This window comes from Genypterus blacodes, unplaced genomic scaffold (assembly GCF_046128005.1).
Source record: "Genypterus blacodes isolate CSIRO-AG114 ecotype Tasmania unplaced genomic scaffold, CSIRO-AGI_Gbla_v1 ptg000229l_1, whole genome shotgun sequence".
Lineage (NCBI taxonomy): Eukaryota > Metazoa > Chordata > Actinopteri > Ophidiiformes > Ophidiidae > Genypterus > Genypterus blacodes.
Genome location: NW_027467027.1, coordinates 12,501 through 30,000, shown reverse-complemented (window position 1 = coordinate 30,000; position 17,500 = coordinate 12,501). Strand labels below are relative to the sequence as shown.

Below are 17,500 nucleotides of genomic sequence, written 5' to 3'. Positions count from 1 at the left end.
CGCTCAGGCGCTGCAGCACCTGTTTCTCTATCAGGCAGAAACGCACGGCGTGGAGCATCTTCAGGTCGCCCTGAGGAGGAGACGGAGAGGAAACCAGAGGAGAAGCTTCACCAGTGTGAGTCACACACACACACACACACACACACACACAGGGAGCGGAGTGGTCTGACCTGCAGGCACACCTGGTCCGTCTCCACCTGCTCGGGGCTGTAGTAGTAGTGCAGCGCCGCCTGGTACACCTGGTTCTCACTCTTGACCTCCAGCTGGTCGCTGCTGAGCGCCCTGAGGACCTGATCCTGGGGGAGCCGCCTGTAGGCCTCTGTGGGGTACAGGGTCTGGATGTGCCTGAGGATGTAGGAGTGGACCCCGGCCTCCAGCTGCCTCAGGCCGTACATGTCTGCCAGCTTTAACACCTCCAGGATGTTGTTCTCATCCAGCCAGGAGAGGAGGAAGTCACAGCAGAAGCCGATCACATTCTCAAGCTGGAGACCAACAAACACACAGAGGTGAGGGTGAGGAACTCTCTACCTCAGCTCCTCCAGTAAAGACCACCCACCTGTACTAATGTGGCAGCAACCAGAACCTCCTGAACACTGTCCACGTCCAGCTGGATCTCTGAGGTGTAGAGGAAGTCCAGCAGCTTGGTCATGGCCCTGAAGGTCACCCCAAGAACCGGGATCTCTGTCTGCTGGGCCTCTCTGAGTCCACCAGCAAGCATCCCCCTGGAAGAGCAGGACCACAGGCTGTCAGACCTGGACCTGGATCCTGACCCACCGAGCTCAGGGACCTGGATCCTGACCCACCGAGCTCAGGGACCTGGATCCTGACCCACCGAGCTCAGGGACCTGGATCCTGACCCACAGGTCCCCTCTCACTCTTCCCGTTGTTGTGTTGTTGTGTTCCTGTGTGTTGTTGTGTCACTGTGTGTTGTTGATGATGTGTGTGTGTAACACTGCTACAGGAGCTACTTCCTGTTCTCTAAGCTACAGAGAGAACTTCTATAATTACACTCTTTGATGTGAGTGTTTCCATGTTGTGGAGGCAGTAGCTCAGTGGGTAGTGCTTCCATTTGGGAACCGGAGGGTTGCCGGTTCGAGTCCCTGCCGAGGTGCCCCTGAGCAAGGCACCGAACCCTCAATTGCTCCCCCCTCTGCGAAACAGTTGTGTTACTGTGTGTTGTTGTGTCACTGTGTGTTGTTGTGTTACTGTGTTGTTGTGTGTTGTTGTGTTACTGTGTGTTGTTGTGTCACTGTGTGTTGTTGATGATGTGTGTGTAACACTGCTACAGGAGCTACTTCCTGTTCTCTAAGCTACAGAGAGAACTTCTATAATTACACTCCTTTGATGTGAGTGATTCCTGTGTGTTGTTGTGTTCCTGTGTGTTGTTGTGTTACTGTGTGTTGTTACAGAGATGCTACACTTCTTGACTCTGCTGGTCTCAGTTTCACTCACAGATAAACTCAACCAACTTCCTGTCATTCTAGGAAATATTGATCTTTATGTGCAGCACTTTATCCTGCAGAGACATGAAAGGGTTAAGGGATCAGATCCAGAGTCTGAGTGCTGACACAGCCTCTGAGACTCCTGAGGCTCCTGAGTCTCTACGCTCTGGGTCAGGCATCCATCTTAAACACTTCAGATGTCAGTATTTCAGTTTGGTAACGTGCTGAGCTGAGACCCTGAAGGCCACATCTACACTGACCCTGAAGGTCACACAGGTCTGACCCACCTGAGCTCTGACTCACACAGAGTCTCAGTCTCTCTCTCTGAGTGTCAGAGGACAGGGACAGGATTGTTCAGCTGCTCTTAAATCAGACGTCTTGATGAGTTCAGCGGCCCAGAGGCTCTCCTTCCTGCAGAGCTCTGGGAACTCTGGGAGCCTGAAGGCAACACGGCTGCTATGATGCAACTATGGAGTCAAACATTGATTGCTCCATCACTATTTAAGCAGTGACTCCTTATCTAAATCAAAGCAAACAGAGACAAACTGCATGGTGAAGCGTTCAGAGAGGAGAGGAGAGAAACACAGAAGCTTCATCTGACTGATCTGATCTGTGATCCTAATCTCAACCATGTGAGGAGCCTCAAACACTCCACGTGTGTGTGTGTGTGTAGAGTGTGTGTGTAGAGTGTGAGAGCTCCACACAGTCACATGGAGCTCCTCTGTCCAAACCAACAAGCATGAGTCTGCAGTCAGAGAGAGTTTAAACACAACATGGCTCCTTTAGACAGCTGGACCTGAACCTCTCTCCTCTCCTCTCCTCTCCTCACAGAGGCTTCAGCTCTGACCTCTGTGGAGTCCTGTCAGGGTGGTTGATCCTCCTGATGAGTCCTCCACAACCAGCAGGTCTCATCAGGAGTATCAACCACCCAGATCAGGACTTATAGGGGTGTAGATCCTTCAGTGGACCTGCAGACTGAGAGTCTCACAGACACCAGGAGGCTTTAGTGCAGATGTACACACACAGGAACTCTGCTCTGATGATTAAAGATCAGTCACATGTTTGACTCTCCCTTGGGTCTCAGTGAACATGAGTGTCTACACAGAAGCACCATCTACCCCACTGAGTGTGAACGCAGCACGGCTCTCTGCTGGTTTGTACCTGAAGTAATCACAGGAGGCCGCCAGCAGGATCCGGTGGGCCTGGATGGGGCGACCCTCCACCAGCAGGACCACGTCGAACAGGATGCCCTCCTGCCGCAGAGCCACCAGGCCGTCCAGCAGGCTGCGGAAGTGGCGGGGACTTCGGAAGGTTTGGCGGCTCAGGCGCCCCGGTGAGCAGGGTCGTCCTCCCGCCGGGCTCAGCTCTCCATCCTCGGCCATAACGGAGGGATTCTGTTTCGGCTTCATCACTTGTGTCGGGCTAATGATGACATCATTCTGTACCTCCGTCATTGCGGACAGGCACGGGCAGACAAACACGAACCCGGAAGAGAGAAGCGACGCTTAGAGTCGGTAAGTTTGAAGAGTGACGTTAGTTAGTATAAAAGTTAGAACTTACTCTAACGTTAGACCTACGAGCTGATAATGCTAAGCTAACTATATTGTTGTAAACATTAGCGGCTAGTTAGTTGGCAACACAACATTAACACACTGAGCCAGCGACACAGTAACGACCTCTACTATACTCGTTTATACTCTCATATACTGTCATATATCCGTCGCGTCTAAATCGCAGCCTATAGTTTCGCCGCCGCTGACACTCAGAGTCCAGTGTGTTTACGTTTAGTTTCGGCCGATAAGCTCGAATCCCATTGGTCCATGTTGATGTTTACCCAGGAACAGCCAATCAGAGACGTCCGTTCTCCTGCATACACACACACAGTGTAGCAAACTCATTTCCAGGGGAAGTTGCTACACTTAGGTGTGTTTGCTGATAAAAGTTGCTAAATGACGCTGCAATGTCATCGCGTGATGGGAACGTCATTATGTTTTGACGTAAACCTGTCATTGCCGTCATTGTGACCTGCGTAATGACGTCATTGTGTAATGACGTAAAACTGTCATTGACGTCAGTGATGACGTCATAGTATTACGTTCCTTAACCTGATGGCCATCTCAACAAAAAATATGATTTGAAATTTGTTATTTTAGATTAGATTGTCTATTATCATATAAGTTATATAAACACAACATTTTTTTAAGATCCGATATTTTCAATCAAAGGTTTGTTTTAGTCAAATGGTACTTATTACAGTAAAACCCACACATGAACAGTTGTAGTTGTTCACACTTATTGCTCGACAGGTTCGGGCACAGACTCAGACTCAGACTCAGACTCAGACTCAGACTCAGACCCTTCTCTGTACTTCTGACTGTAGTTTTGATTGACACAAGTTGGTTGATGTTAGTTCTGTTCAAGATCAAACATTGGTGACCAAATACATTCATTGGGTTTTAACTTTTTAAATGTATCAAGTAAGTTTAGCAAACAAGCCACCACAGAAATCAAATGTTGAAAAACTATCAAGACCATCTTGGTTTGCGTCTGCAGTGAGTTGAGTGCCCCAGCATGCAGTAACGTCACTGAAGGCTGAGCCCTGTTCAGATTGTTGATGCTAATGTGGGGAGGAAATTCGAATTCTCCATATGAGAGCCTTCAGATTTGATTGTGACCTCATGAATTAAAGCAATAGATGTTTCCCATACCACACAAAGCCTGAATATAAATATAATACTGTGCTGTCTTTGAAATACGACATAACTCTGGCTCTCCATGTCTCCCACAAACGGGGACAAATGTCTCCCAAGGACAGTTTAAGCTTTAAAGAGCTCTCAGAGGTCCTCCTTGGGATGATGAGTACTCTGTGAGCTTCTTCTCCTCTCATCTTCTTTCATATTTCCTTCCTCTCTCTCTTCGTAGCTGTTTTGTTTGGAAGGAGAGAGCCAACACATCTGTGATGCTGACAATGAGTGGCAATTCAACTTTTAAATGAGGCCATGATGCATGATGTTTCCACATGGACACATTATCATCCCTGCAGCACGTTGGCTCTTCTTGTTTTCATTTAGAGACTCTCATTAAAGCAGTTAAGCTCACATGAAAGGAGACATTGTTATTAAAGTCAATCGCTTATTCAAACATGGCCATGGCAATAATGCAAGAGTATGTTAAGTTAAGTGACCTTAACCATAAAAAATCAACAGTAGAATGCAGGGCGAGGAGCTATTTTTGTCCAGTGCCATTGTTCTCACCACGTACTTAATCTTCAGCGGGAGACAAATGTTTTTTCCTGATCTAATTGAATCTGAACACCGCATTTGACCAATCAACATTTCAAATATGTCATCAGTCGACATATTTAATCTGGTGTTTACTGTTGCATTGGCGCCACCTGCTGGCCTGTCCATCGCCCTGCGTTATCCAACATGGCCGCAGCATGTCTTCTTTATGATCATAGAGTTGCATGTATGAATACAGAGCTCATTCCAGCATTGTGTCGTGATGTGTGTGTGGACAGGATCAAACAGGTCCACTCGGCTCGCTCGCTCCCGTCGCTGCGTCCGTACAAGGAGCGCGCACGTCACAGGCTGTATTAAACCACGTGACCCACTCGACGTGTTCTGATTGGTGGGGCGAGCCTTTCAACGTTCAACAACGGCGCGGTGGGTCACGTGACAGCTGCTGCTGGCTGAGCGAAGCGTGTTAGCAGGTAAAGAAAGAATGGAGATGTTTGATAATATGACGATACAAACGTGTTCGTGTTCATCGAGTGAGCCACGGTTTGATTACAAAATAACGAAGTTTTGATTCGATGCCGTTGCTCCTCGTCCCCGGGGTTTCGGTAGCTGTGCTAGCTCATAGCTCAGTCGTGTTGTTCTGAGCGGACGGGCCGTCACATGCCGGTGCTGTTAGCATCGTGCCGTTAGCACCGTGCTAACGCTCCGTAGCTCACCGTATATGGGCCCCGCGTCCTCTCAGCCGCGTCACGGCTCTATAGCTCAACATTGGACGGAAGCGGCAGCACAATAAATGTAACGCAGCTTAGCTTTGTTTGGTTCGTTCGTAATGGTTGGTGTTCACTAATTTAATGTTTATTTATCAGGCTGCTATCAACATTAGCTCAGCCTTCCTAACTTCCTAGCTTAGCCACAGTTAGCTTCTATGTTGGTTTACACTAACTGATTGTTCCGTTAACACATTAAGTTCAAAGCCAGGGGAGTGGGCCGGTGGGCAATGTGTCGGAGATGTCTGTTCTGTGCTTAAATGTCATAATTCTCGTAGTTTGTCGTGTATCGATGTTCGTCGCTGTCGAGCTCACGGAACAAAGAACCTACCAGGCTAAAGCTAGCGGCGGCTAGCAGACTCGCCGTAAGCGACTGCGGCTCGCGTTTGTTTGACAAAATAAACTAAATTAACATTACAATCATCACGTAAATGAGTAAAGGCGACGGAGAATCTTACACAACACAAGTTTTAGCGGTGTAATTGAAGCGTGAGGTCTTTTTCTCTTTCTTAGCCGATTGTTGACCAACTAACCATCTGACAAAGCGCTGAGTTTATCTGATAACATAAATACAAGTTATTAATGTTGTTTCTGTCTCGCACAGGTTAGTCTTCAGTTATGACCTTTCGTTAATCAACTTATTTTTCCAGTGAGATCTATAGGAAGACTCGTTTTGAATCATTTAGAAGTTGCTGTCTACATTTACTTGAACTCGTATTTCCGTAATGAGTAAACATGACTGGGCCTGTTTTTGAAAATGATCATATGGGGACTATAACATTAATATGAAGCAGTCCAGTGTGTGTGTTTCTGTGCTGTTAGAGCTGTGTGCTGGAGCAGATCAGGGTGAGGGTAAGAGGACACCAGGCTGTCCCCTCTGTCTAAATTTAACCTGTGAGATGGGGAGCAACAGATGGGCTCAGAGTTAAACATGCACACGTCTGACTCTGTGCTGTGGGGACACTTACTTGTTTACTTCTTTAGGAATGCTAATGCAGCTGAAGCATTCATGACATCGGTCCTTGTTCCACTTTGACATCTCTCCATCTTTGTCCTCTCTTTCTCCCTCCTATAGATTTTTCTATTTTGTACATACATTGTTTTGTATATACTGTAAATGATGACTTCAGTGGTCAGCAATCAAGCCCGAGGGACTCGGGACCGGATGCTGCCTGCCACCACACAAACCACACAGCCCCAGAAACAGATACAGGTGAGAGTTCACTCAATCACACTTACATTGTATCTATTTGATCATTTCATCTTTAAGTTCAATCATTGAATGAACTAGTTTGTTTTATTCTTACATTGTTTCTTTCTGCACTCAGGCCACAGCAGAACAGATTCGTCTGGCCCAGATGATTTATGACAAAAATGATGCCGACTTTGAAGACAAGGTCAAACAGGTAGAGTGAACTTTGTCTCCACATTCAGTTCAGTGTGCTGGATAACGACACCTGCTGCTTTAAGTGTTGATCTGATATCACGCTTCTCTGGATCCACAGCTGATTGAGGTATCTGGGAAAACTCAAGACGAGTGCGTGGTCGCCCTTCATGACTGCAACGAAGACGTCAACAGAGCCATCAACTTCCTGCTGGAGAGCACCTCTGACACAGTGAGTGAACCACATCTGTATACACACCTTCACTTAGAATGTGGCTGAACTGCGGATTCTGTCTTCTGTCTCTTAAATGATACATTTGTCTTGTTTTAGTCATCACAATATCAAAGTAAAAAGAAGAGAGCATAAAGTCATGACCATCAAAAGTTTAAATCCACATCTTCCTTACCTTAACTTCCCCGTCAGAACTCTTGGGAGACTGTGGGAAAGAAGCGGAGCCTTGGGAAGGAAGGACCGTCGGACATAAAGGATAGCAGGGAGAAGAAGGGAGAAAGGGAGGCCAGTCGGGGCCGTGGGGGGTCTAGCCGGAGGGGTCGTGGCACCAGCCGAGGCCGTGAAGGTGAGAGAGAGAGAGACAAAGAGAAAGTGGTGTGGATTATGAGATTATCCTATGTATGGGTGTGCCTCAATCATCAAGTCCCAGTGGCCATGATCTAAGGTCTCAGCGTGCCACTCCCACCCAGCCTGGTCTCAGTCAGGTCATGAAGTATAAAATCACACAAAATGAAGCACACTTGAACTGAAGAGAAGGGAGAAGTTGACAGTTATTCTGTCTTCTGTGTATTTTTGGACCCTCCATGTGATTTTAGGAGGGCATATAGGGCGGAAAGAAAGAGCTTAAAGGTATTTACAGCCCGCCCACTCTCACACCTCACCACAGCCGACCAGTCACTGCAGGAGTCGGGTGTGTCTGGCAGAGTGCCAGAGGGTTAACATTACAAGTTTTAACGGATGCAGACGCCTCCGCATTTACCGGTGAAAAGGGCGTTCCTGACTTGTCTGAGCCTCTGCAGGCTGAACCTATGAGAGGACACGTGTTGAACATTTGTCAACGCCTTGAAATGGAAATACCATTTGCAGTCTTCATCCCAAACCAACACAACCCTCCTCTGGTCTGTTAGCTCAGACTGCAGCGCCTCTTCTCAGCTCTGTATCCATTTCTGATTCATTTTGGTTTTGTTTTCCCTCTTGTTTGGCTTCCAGTTCGGTCAGAGGAGAATGGATTTGAGGTGGCACCTGGAGAGAGAGGAGGAGACCGTGGACGCAGAGGACGGGGACGAGGCAAGTGAAGAAAAACGATAGCAGTTTTGCCAAGTTTCCTCTCAGTTTCTGCACTTTGTTCTTGCCAATGCAGTGACACATTTGCACATTCTGCAGCCTCCAGCTCGTCTGCATCCAAGTGTTTGTGTGTTTACCACCTTGGCACTACTGCTTGTACTCTCAGGTCCTTGTGTTGAAACCAGAGCTGATTCATATTCCTCCATCTTGCCTTCAGTCTTATCATGAATGGAGTCTCTGGTTACTAGGACCGTGACTCAGCACTGGGCGTGTTTCGTTGTGTTGTGTATCGTGGAAACGTCTATTTGAGTCTTTAGGCAGTTAGGAGTTTAGCAGCACTCAACGTGTGTGGAATGTGCTCAGTCTGCGCAGCTGCTCAAGTATGTGGGGGGAGGGGCTTAGTAGATGAGCGATGGAGACGCTGAACAGGAAGTGTGGAGGCTTTTCTACAGCAAAGAGGGGCTTTAATGTAAGGATGATGTCAGACGTTATGAAAGATAGTTTGAGTCCTAACCACAAAGTAAAATGATCAACATACACAAGGTCAGCAGAGGTCATGTGGTGATGTTTGTGTCCTCAGGGGTGGGAGTCCGTGGTCGAGGAAGAGGAGCTGTCGGCAGGTTTTCCACCCAGGGAATGGGGTAAGTGTGTGTGTGTGTGTGTGTGTGTGTGTGGAGCAGCTCACATCATAAGTAATGAAGTAGAACGTGGAGATGATGATGGTTACAAGCACATAGCTGAAAACAAATTTGTTGAGAAACACAATTTCTGAATCTCCCAGCTGTAAAGCTCTCAGCCCAGTCCAGCTGCTGTTAAGTTTTAATATTAACAACGACCTGTGAGGGCATCGTCCTCATTACATCGTCCCACCTTCCTCACATGCCTGACCTTTCTACTCTCTCCTGCTCACAGCACCTTCAACCCAGCAGACTACGCAGCTGGAACTCGCCACGAGACATGGGAAGGGGACGGCCACGAGCCAGGTGAGGTCATAGCTGCCGTTTACAAACCTTCCTGTAGAACGATTGTACATGTTGTCTCAAGCCTGGTTTCCATCCATTTGTCCACTTGTGTCGCCCCCTCCTGCTCATTTGCTTCCACTTGACTTGTTCCAACGCTATAATAAAGCGGTCCATTACCTTCCCTGGTGTTCCATACTGATAAGGACCAGGCAGGGAGGATGTTTAGGCCAGGAATTCAGACTGGCCAGCTTCTATCGCTTAGATGTCAACTGATAGCCAATAAACAAAGGCACCAGCATTGAAATGGAGCAATTGACCAACTGATTCAGTCAATAGCATCGTTAAATGCAAAAACACTTGGATGTAAACCCGGCGAGTGTCTGAGTTCAGCCGCCATAGAGCAGTCAGCCGAAAAATAGACATTTGATCATTAAACAGTAAATGTACCTTTTGGAGTGTAAGACTTGTAAATACCACTCTGGTGTGATTGGTTGCCGTAGAGACCGCCCGAGTAAAGATAAACCTGAACAATGTTAAATCTTTTCCTTATAGGAACATGGACAGGCAATGTGGAGGACTACACCTCAGAAGAGTGGAACGAGGATGTAAGGATGCCTTTCATGTTGAAATCAAAGCCATGAAGAGTTCAGAGCAGCATGCATCATCCTAACATGTCCTGTCTGCTCAGGTTGTGATGCCTGTTTTCATTTGATGGTTTTCTTCTTTGTCCTCTCTGTCAGCTGTCTGAGACCAAAGTGTTCACTGCCTCTGCACCAACCAACCACAAGTAAGCCCAGATCAGATCAGACTCTGCTAGGATGAAGAGTGGATTAAAGGTCAACAGTTAAAGTAAATGTATCTTCCATGTCAAACCTCCATGTCCTCCCTCCTCTCCTCCTCCAGTGCGGACATGTCTGGCCTGATGCCCAAGTCTGGACTGGTGGACTCTGAGATGGGGGTCATAGTGGACGGGCCTTCAGCAGAGGATTTGGGCCAAAGTTTGGTTTTTACCAATTCCCACCACAACGGACGCACTGCAACACACAGCTACGCACACGCCACAGCCAACAGCTACGCCCACGCTGCCTCTGCTAACCCCACCTACGCACACGCTGCACTGGTACACACACACACACACACACACTCATGTTGCATAGACACAGTATGCACTCAGGGGGAAGGAACAGTGAACAGTTGCACTGGTATTTATTTTTGTCTCCTCTCTCAGTCTTCAGTCCTGGGCTCTGGTTTTGGATCTCTGAACACATCCAAGCCCATGGCGACCTCTGACCTGAGGACGGCAGAGCAACACAATGGGCCTCGGCTCGGCCAGAGGGCCAATCAGGTGGCGGTCACCAACAGCAACACCGCTGTTGCCAAAGAAGCGGGGCCTCGGCCGATACAGAGTCCTCTCCCTGTCTCCTCTCTTCCTGCTGAAGTCAAGGCTCAGAGAGTGGAGAACGGCCCGGTTACTGCCCAACACTGTACGCTCTTCACATGCACAGCTTGGTTTTAAAAGCAACACACGTGTGCCTTTGTGTAGCGGTGATGACTTATGTTGTTTTTGAATTCTGGTCCCTCTGTAGTGGAACTGAAGCTCCAGCCCGAGCCGTCGGCGGTGCTGAGCCAGCTGACTCAGAGGCAGCAGGCCTCCATCCTCCCCCCCTCAGAGCCTCTGCTCCTGGCTCATGCACCACAGGTCCCCACACCTCCAGGTATGCTCACACACTGGAGCTGACCACAACCTGCTTTAGTAGTAGACAGATAAAAGGAGAGGCGGTGCTAAACTCAGGGTAAAGTGACTGATGTAGTTATGAATAGTCGGTATGGAGTGTTTGTTTTCTATCTCGTTGGTCAGCTGTTTAACAGTGGGTTGTACTCTGAGGTTAGATCTGTTAATGAAGTGGATCTGCCTCCTTTAATCTCCTTCAGGCCACGAGTCCTGTGCTCCTGTCAGAGACGGAGCCTCTCCTGGGGGGAAGCTGCCAGGCATGGAGCCCCCCATCACAGAACCCCCACAACGCCAGATGAAGGCACAGAGACGCAGAGTTCCTCTTCCCTCAAAGGTGAGACACCAGCATGACCCAGAGAACCTGCAGCTGAACTCAAAGGTCATCACATAATGTCTTGTTAGGAAGTTATTATAATATTCCAACTGACCTCTGCCCTCATCATTCCCGTATCGAGGACACAAACAGTTTGTTTATGTATTTTCTCTCTCTCTCTCTCTCTCTCTCGCTCTCGCTCTCTCTCGCTCGCTCGCTCAGATCCCTTCCTCAGCCGTGGAGATGCCAGGCTCTGCAGACATATTGGGTCTAAACGTGCAGTTTGGAGCTCTGGACTTTGGTTCTGAAGCCGGTGGAACAGTCGATATGGGACAAGCTGAGTCTGCCCGGGATCAAGCCTCGGCTCCAGCTGCTCCAGCCCCCCTCCCTCTGCCCACACAGCAGCCACAGACCAGCCTCTTCTCCAAACCAGCACCTATGAGGTTTGTGAGGGTGCATGTGGATCTTTGTGTTCAGCAAGACATCTTGACAAGCATTTGAAGATTGTCCATATAGATCCTGCTGTACAAGTATTGTTTATTTAAATGTTATAGCTGTAATCCTCTCTCTCTCTCTCTCCCTCCTGTCCCTCCAGTGAGCACATGAGCAGCTTGCCCTCGATGCCCTCGGCTGTGTCAGACCCCAGCTTCCCCTTACCTTCTCTTGGCTTACCCAGTGCCACGCCCTCTCCCTCCATGGGTCTGCCCAGCGCGGCGCCGCCCGTTTCCTCCTCTGCGATCCCCTCCTCAGCTGGCCGAGTGGAGAGCAGCGGGCCCAGGACCATGTCGTCTCACCTGGGCTACTCTCAGAGCAAAGAAGTCCCATCAGCTGCTGCTGGAGCCGTCACGGTGAGGAAGAATGCTCCACCTGTGAGCACGAGGGCGCCTGAGCAGAAGAATGGAGCTCACTGTGGATTGGTTCACAGATGTTAGATGTTTTTATGAACTTCAGTGAGTGATTGGTGGTTTGTCTTCTCTTTTTCAGAATGGCTACAGTGGCATGAAGACACAGAGCAGCCAGGACAGTAAGTCCACACACACACACACACACACACACACACACACACACACACACACACACACACACACACACACACACACACACACACACACACACACACACACACACACACACACACACACACACACACAGCGCGTCTGTAAACATGAGGAGTATTGATTGATAAAAGCATCCTGCAGGAAGTGAAACACTCAGTTAAAGAATGTTGAGTCATATTGAGTTTCATCTTCCTTTGGCCCAGTTAGCTTCTATCTTTCCTTTCATCCTCATCTCAGTCTTCTCAACCTTTGAGTTTAACATCTGCAGGTTAAACAAAGTCACTCACCAAACAAGCTTCTTTCTCTTCCTTCCTCAGCTTCTTCATCTCCTAGGACGGTGAAGACGGAGTCTCCAGTGATGAGTGACAACGGCCCCACCCATCACGTCCCCTCCCCTGCTGTCACCCCCTCCCATTCAGCCCCAATCATGCCCTCCCTCAGCAGGTAGGAGAGCTCCATCATGTCTGTCTGTCTGTCTGTCTGTCTGTCTGGAGATGATGATGTTTACAAGCACATATCTTAACTCTTTGAATGTGGAAACCATTTATCCCTGAATCTCCACTCTGTCAGCTCTGTCAGCTCTGTTGTTGTTGCTTCATCACATGTAAGCAGACTGATGACCTCGTGTGTTTCTCTCCCTCTGCAGTCATGTCCCCAGTGCTCACTCAGCTGGACCTCCTCTCGTCTCAAACTCTTCTCTGGCCGTAAGTTTGGACACAATAACAGATTTAGGAGTTATTGGCGTGAAATGCTTTGATTTCCTCACACAGGGGAATCTAAAGAAACTAGCCTGACCTCCTGTTCGATGATTCTGCCTCTCCCCTCTCCTTTAACCTCTCTCTGCTCTTCCATCAGATGATGAGTGAGGAGAGCAGCAGCGTCCTCCATGCTTTCTCCTCCTCGGGCCAGGTGATCAGTCCCAGCCCTTCAGCTCTGATGTCCATCAGCAGCTCCAGCACCAACGGCCTGCACCCGTCTGCAGCACCGGGTCTCACTCCCAACGGCACCAACGCCCCCAACCCCGCCCTCTCAGCTGCAGGCAGCCGCCCCAACCCCCTGCTCAACTCCTCCTCTGGTAGGTCATGGATCAGTCACACAGGAACCTAACGTCTCATCCCATCCAAAGCTGTGACTTCAATCTGCCTCGTGTTTCTCCTCCGCAGGTAAAGCCCCCCCCAACCTGGCCCAAGGAGTCCCGCCTCTCCTGGCTAACCAGTACATCATGGGCCCTGGTGGCTTGCTCCCAGCTTACACGGTAACTTGGTTAACCCTTTCCATGTGTAGGCTCTAGGCCTGTAGTCTCTTCAGTAAACACAGTGCTGTAGCTGTCAGGACCAGACCATCTCCCTGAGTGGAAACCCCCTGAACATGACCCTGTTGAGCTGTTCAGTGTCGATGATGACCTTTAAATAGTAGGTTCTGACTCAATCATGACGTCTCCAACATACTGAGGCATTGACTCATGCTCAACAGGACGTTCATGATCTCATCTGTGTGTAAACTCTTCACACAGCGAGGAGTGTGTTTCAGCCATGAGCCGTGCTGTCCAGTTTGTCCTCTTTCCTCCACAGCTGTCTGAACTCTGTTGTTCTCACCTCCACAGCAGATCTACGGATACGAGGATCTGCAGATGCTGCAGTCACGCCTTCCAATGGTCAGTCAGCTGTCCAACATGTCAACATGGAAATGAACGGCTGCATTTAGAAGTGCTCTCTGAAAGCTCTAATGTTGAAATGTTCCTCCTCCTCTTCCTCCCTCCTCCTAGGACTACTATGGTGTGACCTTCCCTGGTACCACAGCCGCCATCCAAAGTAGAGACGGCCTGGCCAACAATCCTTACACTGGTGAAGCTCTAAACTCTCTGTACCTTAGGCTAAAGTCTGGTTTCCATATTTACACTTACTCCTCACAGACAACGGTGAACTTGACCTAATGCTTTCTGATCTATGTGTCCGTCTAGGTGAGGCCACTAAGTTTGGCCGGGGTGATTCTTCCTCCCCGGCTCCGCCCACCAGCCTCTCTACCGGCGGCGTGCAGTCGCAGGCTCAGCAGGCAGCCCAGGCAGGGACACAGAACCAGGCCCAGGCCCAGAACCAGGCCCAGCAGACACAGAACCAGGCCTTCCTCAACCCCCCACTGCCCCCAGGCTACGGATACACGGGTAAGGGGGAGCAGAGAGGGAGGGTCTGGACCCTGTAAACCTTTGTGTTGTGACGGTGATGTGACTCCTCCTCTTCCTCTCTCCCACAGGTCTGCCCTACTACGCCGGTCTGCCCGGGGTCCCCTCAGCCTTCCAGTACGGCCCCACTGTCTTCGTGCCTCCGGCCACGGCCAAGCAGACGGCGATGGGTCTGGCCAACCCGTCCAACCAGTACCACCAGCAGCACCAGCCCAGTTATGGCCAGCATGCGTATGGAGCAGGTACTACAGCTCAGAGCCTGCTGGGCCTCTGATACCTCAGTCTGCCTGTATGACCACACAGCAGGGACACACAGGCTGTAACAAGCAGTGTGTTACCATGGCAATGAGTATACAACAATGTGAAGCAGAGTTAAAGTCCTGTGATGGAGAGCAGGGTTCACTGAGTGACTCCTCCTGCTCCTGCCTTCTTAGTCTGCTGTGTGTGTGTGTGTGTGTAACTGAAAGCCTTCAGCTCTCTGTTCTCTCAATGCTGCATGTGTGTTTGTTATTGGGTGTGTGTGTGCGTGTGTGTTTTTGCCTGTGCTGCATGCAGAGCTTAAATCCCCCGGCTAAAGTTGGACACGGCTCATTATAGACACAGCTGCCATCTTAGTCAGGTTACCTTACTGCCTCTCTCTCCCGTGCTCTCCTCTCCTCCTCCTCCTCCTCCTCTCTGCTCACCTCCTCTTCCTCCCTCTTCACCTCATTCATTCACTCTCCTTTCTCTTCCTACCCACTCCCTCCCTCCTGCCCCCCACCCGTCTCCTCCCCTGTGGTGCTCTTCGTCTTCTCCTCCCGCTCCTCCTCCTCCTCCTCCTCCTCCTCTCAGCCTTTGATGACCTGTCTCAAGCCCACGGTGGGGAGTACAGTAAGGGAGGGTACGGAGGTTCTGCCCAGTCACAGGCCAAGTCAGCGGGCAGCGGCCCAGGGAAAGGTACACACACACCACGCGTGTGCACACACACATGCACAGTCAGAGGGGCTTTGGCTCGGGGGCAAACCGGATGTACTCACACTTACAGATGAAGCTCCAGGGGCGAGCGTTCAGGAGGAAGGTGTGTATCTGCACGTGTGTGTGTGACTGCACATGAACGCACTCAGGCCAGGGGGTCCAGATCAGAGCTGCACTTAGGCTTCTTCCTGTCGGCTGCCCCCCCCCCCCCCTTACTAACACTGAAGTGGATGTTAATGTGATCACAACACTGAACTAACAGATCTCCCCCTTTATCCCCTCGACCTTCCTCCCTGCTTTATCTTCTTCTTCTTCCTTTCCCCCCTCTTTTCTCCGACACGCCGTCTTTCTCCTCTCCCTCTCCCTCTCCCTCTCCTCCTCCTCTTCCTCTCCCGGTCTCAGCACCAGGACTGTCAGGCTCTGGTAACAGTGGAGGCGTTCCTGACATGGGAGGATCCATCTACAGCAAAACACAGGTGAGCCCGTCTGTCCTCTCTCTGTAGACCTGTCTGTGGGTGTCTGCTCAGTCTCACTGCTCCTCTTCCTCTCTGTCCTCTTCAGTCCTTTGATAAGCAGGGCTTCCACACGGGGACCCCCCCTCCCTTCAGCCTGCCCTCAGCTCTGGGGGGCACCGGCCCCCTGAACCCTGGAGGCGCCCCTGGATACGCCCCTGCTCCCTTCCTCCACATCCTGCCTCACCAACAACCTCACTCCCAGCTGCTGCACCACCACCTCTCACAGGACACACAGGTACACACACACACACACACACACACCTCACACAGGTACACACACCTCTCACAGGACACACAGGTACACACACACACACACACACACACACCTCACACAGGTACACACACCTCTCACAGGACACACAGGTACACACACCTCTCACAGGACACACAGGTACACACACACACACACACACCTCACAGGTACACACACCTCTCACAGGACACACAGGTACACACACCTCTCACAGGACACACAGGTACACACACCTCTCACAGGACACACAGGTACACACACACACACACCTCACACAGGTACACACACCTCTCACAGGACACACAGGTACACACACACACACACACCTCACACAGGTACACACACCTCTCACAGGACACACAGGTACACACACACATCTCACACAGGTACACATACCTCACACACCTCTCACAGGACACACAGGTACACACCTCACAGGACACACAGGTACACACACCTCACACAGGTACACACCTCACACAGGTACACACCTCACAGGACACACAGGTACACACCTCACAGGACACACAGGTACACACCTCACAGGACACACAGGTACACACACCTCACACAGGTACACACCTCACACAGGTACACACACGTACACATCTCACACTCGTACACACCTCACACAGGTACACTCACACACCTCACACAGGACACACACACACACCACACACACCTCAGAGTCTAACCGTATTAGTTTGTGTTGTGGTTGTGTCTGAAGTTCTGCTCCTCACCACAGGGGGGCCCCGTTCAGCGCAGTCAGTCCAGCAGCATCCAGCAGAAAAGCCAAGGCAGCAAGTCGAGCTACGGCAGCTCCCCCTACTGGGCCAACTGAGGAATGCGCCGCTGCCCTCCCTCCTCCTCCTCCCCCCCTAAAAGGCTGCGTGTGTGTATCTGTGCGTGTGCCGTGTGTGTAGGCAAAGCTCAAACAAACACACACTACCCTCACAAAGAGCCGGCCCCCCGCTCGCCCCACCTCCGTGTCCTCATAAGTCTTTTTGGTTCTCTCTTCCCCCTCCTTTTTCAAATTGGTTGTACATGTAATATATTTATGTATGTATTTATAAATATATATATACTGTATATGTAATAGTAGAACATGAAATGTGGTTGCTGCATTTTATTTTTGAAGGACTTTTTTGTTTACTTTTTCAAAACTGCAGGAAAAAGATGTTACATAGAAAACAGAGCGGGACGACGGCCTGCCAGATAGTGAGACACAGAGAAACCCATCACACAAACTTCCCTGGGAGACACACCAGAACAAAAGGCAAAGGAGAGAGAGAGAGAGCTCTAGCACTGATGCGTATGAGGACATTTAAGGGGGGTGGGGTTTATAATAACTAACTGCATCTGTCTCTTTTTTTATACATGACTTCCTGAATGACACCGTGTTCTT

The 17,500-nt window shown here is 50.0% G+C and overlaps 2 protein-coding genes across 7 annotated transcripts in view; one reads left to right on the top strand and one right to left on the bottom strand.

Moving 5' to 3' along the window:
• klhl22 (kelch-like family member 22) overlaps nt 1–2,896 on the bottom strand; it is a 6,793-nt gene extending 3,897 nt beyond the window's left edge. For both annotated transcript variants that reach the window (XR_012965519.1, XM_076170738.1), the window contains exons 1-4: nt 2,604–2,896; nt 557–722; nt 171–482; nt 1–70 (exon numbers count right to left, since the gene is read on the bottom strand). The exon at nt 1–70 is cut by the window's left edge and continues 340 nt beyond it. Coding sequence is in view for 1 of the 2 variants with exons in the window: in XM_076170738.1 (XP_076026853.1) it covers nt 1–70; nt 171–482; nt 557–722; nt 2,604–2,896 (841 nt within the window). In the remaining variant the exon portion in view is untranslated. The remainder of the gene's footprint in view (nt 71–170; nt 483–556; nt 723–2,603) is intronic.
• Nucleotides 2,823–17,500, top strand: part of LOC143016409 (ubiquitin-associated protein 2-like) — a 14,851-nt gene continuing 173 nt past the window's right edge. Inside the window, exons 1-29 of one of the 5 annotated variants that reach the window (XM_076170733.1) lie at nt 2,823–2,956; nt 6,524–6,661; nt 6,777–6,854; nt 6,954–7,064; nt 7,257–7,410; nt 8,055–8,132; nt 8,710–8,770; nt 9,042–9,112; nt 9,644–9,696; nt 9,832–9,878; nt 9,995–10,211; nt 10,320–10,575; nt 10,678–10,806; nt 11,024–11,157; nt 11,359–11,579; nt 11,732–11,984; nt 12,121–12,160; nt 12,512–12,638; nt 12,841–12,898; nt 13,050–13,269; nt 13,358–13,449; nt 13,798–13,848; nt 13,960–14,038; nt 14,155–14,355; nt 14,445–14,615; nt 15,205–15,309; nt 15,730–15,803; nt 15,889–16,077; nt 16,841–17,500. The exon at nt 16,841–17,500 is cut by the window's right edge and continues 173 nt beyond it. In XM_076170733.1, coding sequence (XP_076026848.1) covers nt 6,566–6,661; nt 6,777–6,854; nt 6,954–7,064; nt 7,257–7,410; nt 8,055–8,132; nt 8,710–8,770; nt 9,042–9,112; nt 9,644–9,696; nt 9,832–9,878; nt 9,995–10,211; nt 10,320–10,575; nt 10,678–10,806; nt 11,024–11,157; nt 11,359–11,579; nt 11,732–11,984; nt 12,121–12,160; nt 12,512–12,638; nt 12,841–12,898; nt 13,050–13,269; nt 13,358–13,449; nt 13,798–13,848; nt 13,960–14,038; nt 14,155–14,355; nt 14,445–14,615; nt 15,205–15,309; nt 15,730–15,803; nt 15,889–16,077; nt 16,841–16,936 — 3,462 coding nt within the window. In that variant the 5' untranslated portion in view covers nt 2,823–2,956; nt 6,524–6,565 and the 3' untranslated portion in view covers nt 16,937–17,500. Of the gene's footprint in view, nt 2,957–5,045; nt 5,155–5,373; nt 5,514–6,523; nt 6,662–6,776; nt 6,855–6,953; nt 7,065–7,256; nt 7,411–8,054; nt 8,133–8,709; nt 8,771–9,041; nt 9,113–9,643; nt 9,697–9,831; nt 9,879–9,994; nt 10,212–10,319; nt 10,576–10,677; nt 10,807–11,023; nt 11,158–11,358; nt 11,580–11,731; nt 11,985–12,120; nt 12,161–12,511; nt 12,639–12,840; nt 12,899–13,049; nt 13,270–13,357; nt 13,450–13,797; nt 13,849–13,959; nt 14,039–14,154; nt 14,356–14,444; nt 14,616–15,204; nt 15,310–15,729; nt 15,804–15,888; nt 16,078–16,840 lie in introns of those variants that run through there. The other 4 variants (XM_076170732.1, XM_076170735.1, XM_076170734.1 and 1 more) reach the window with 4 other exon arrangements.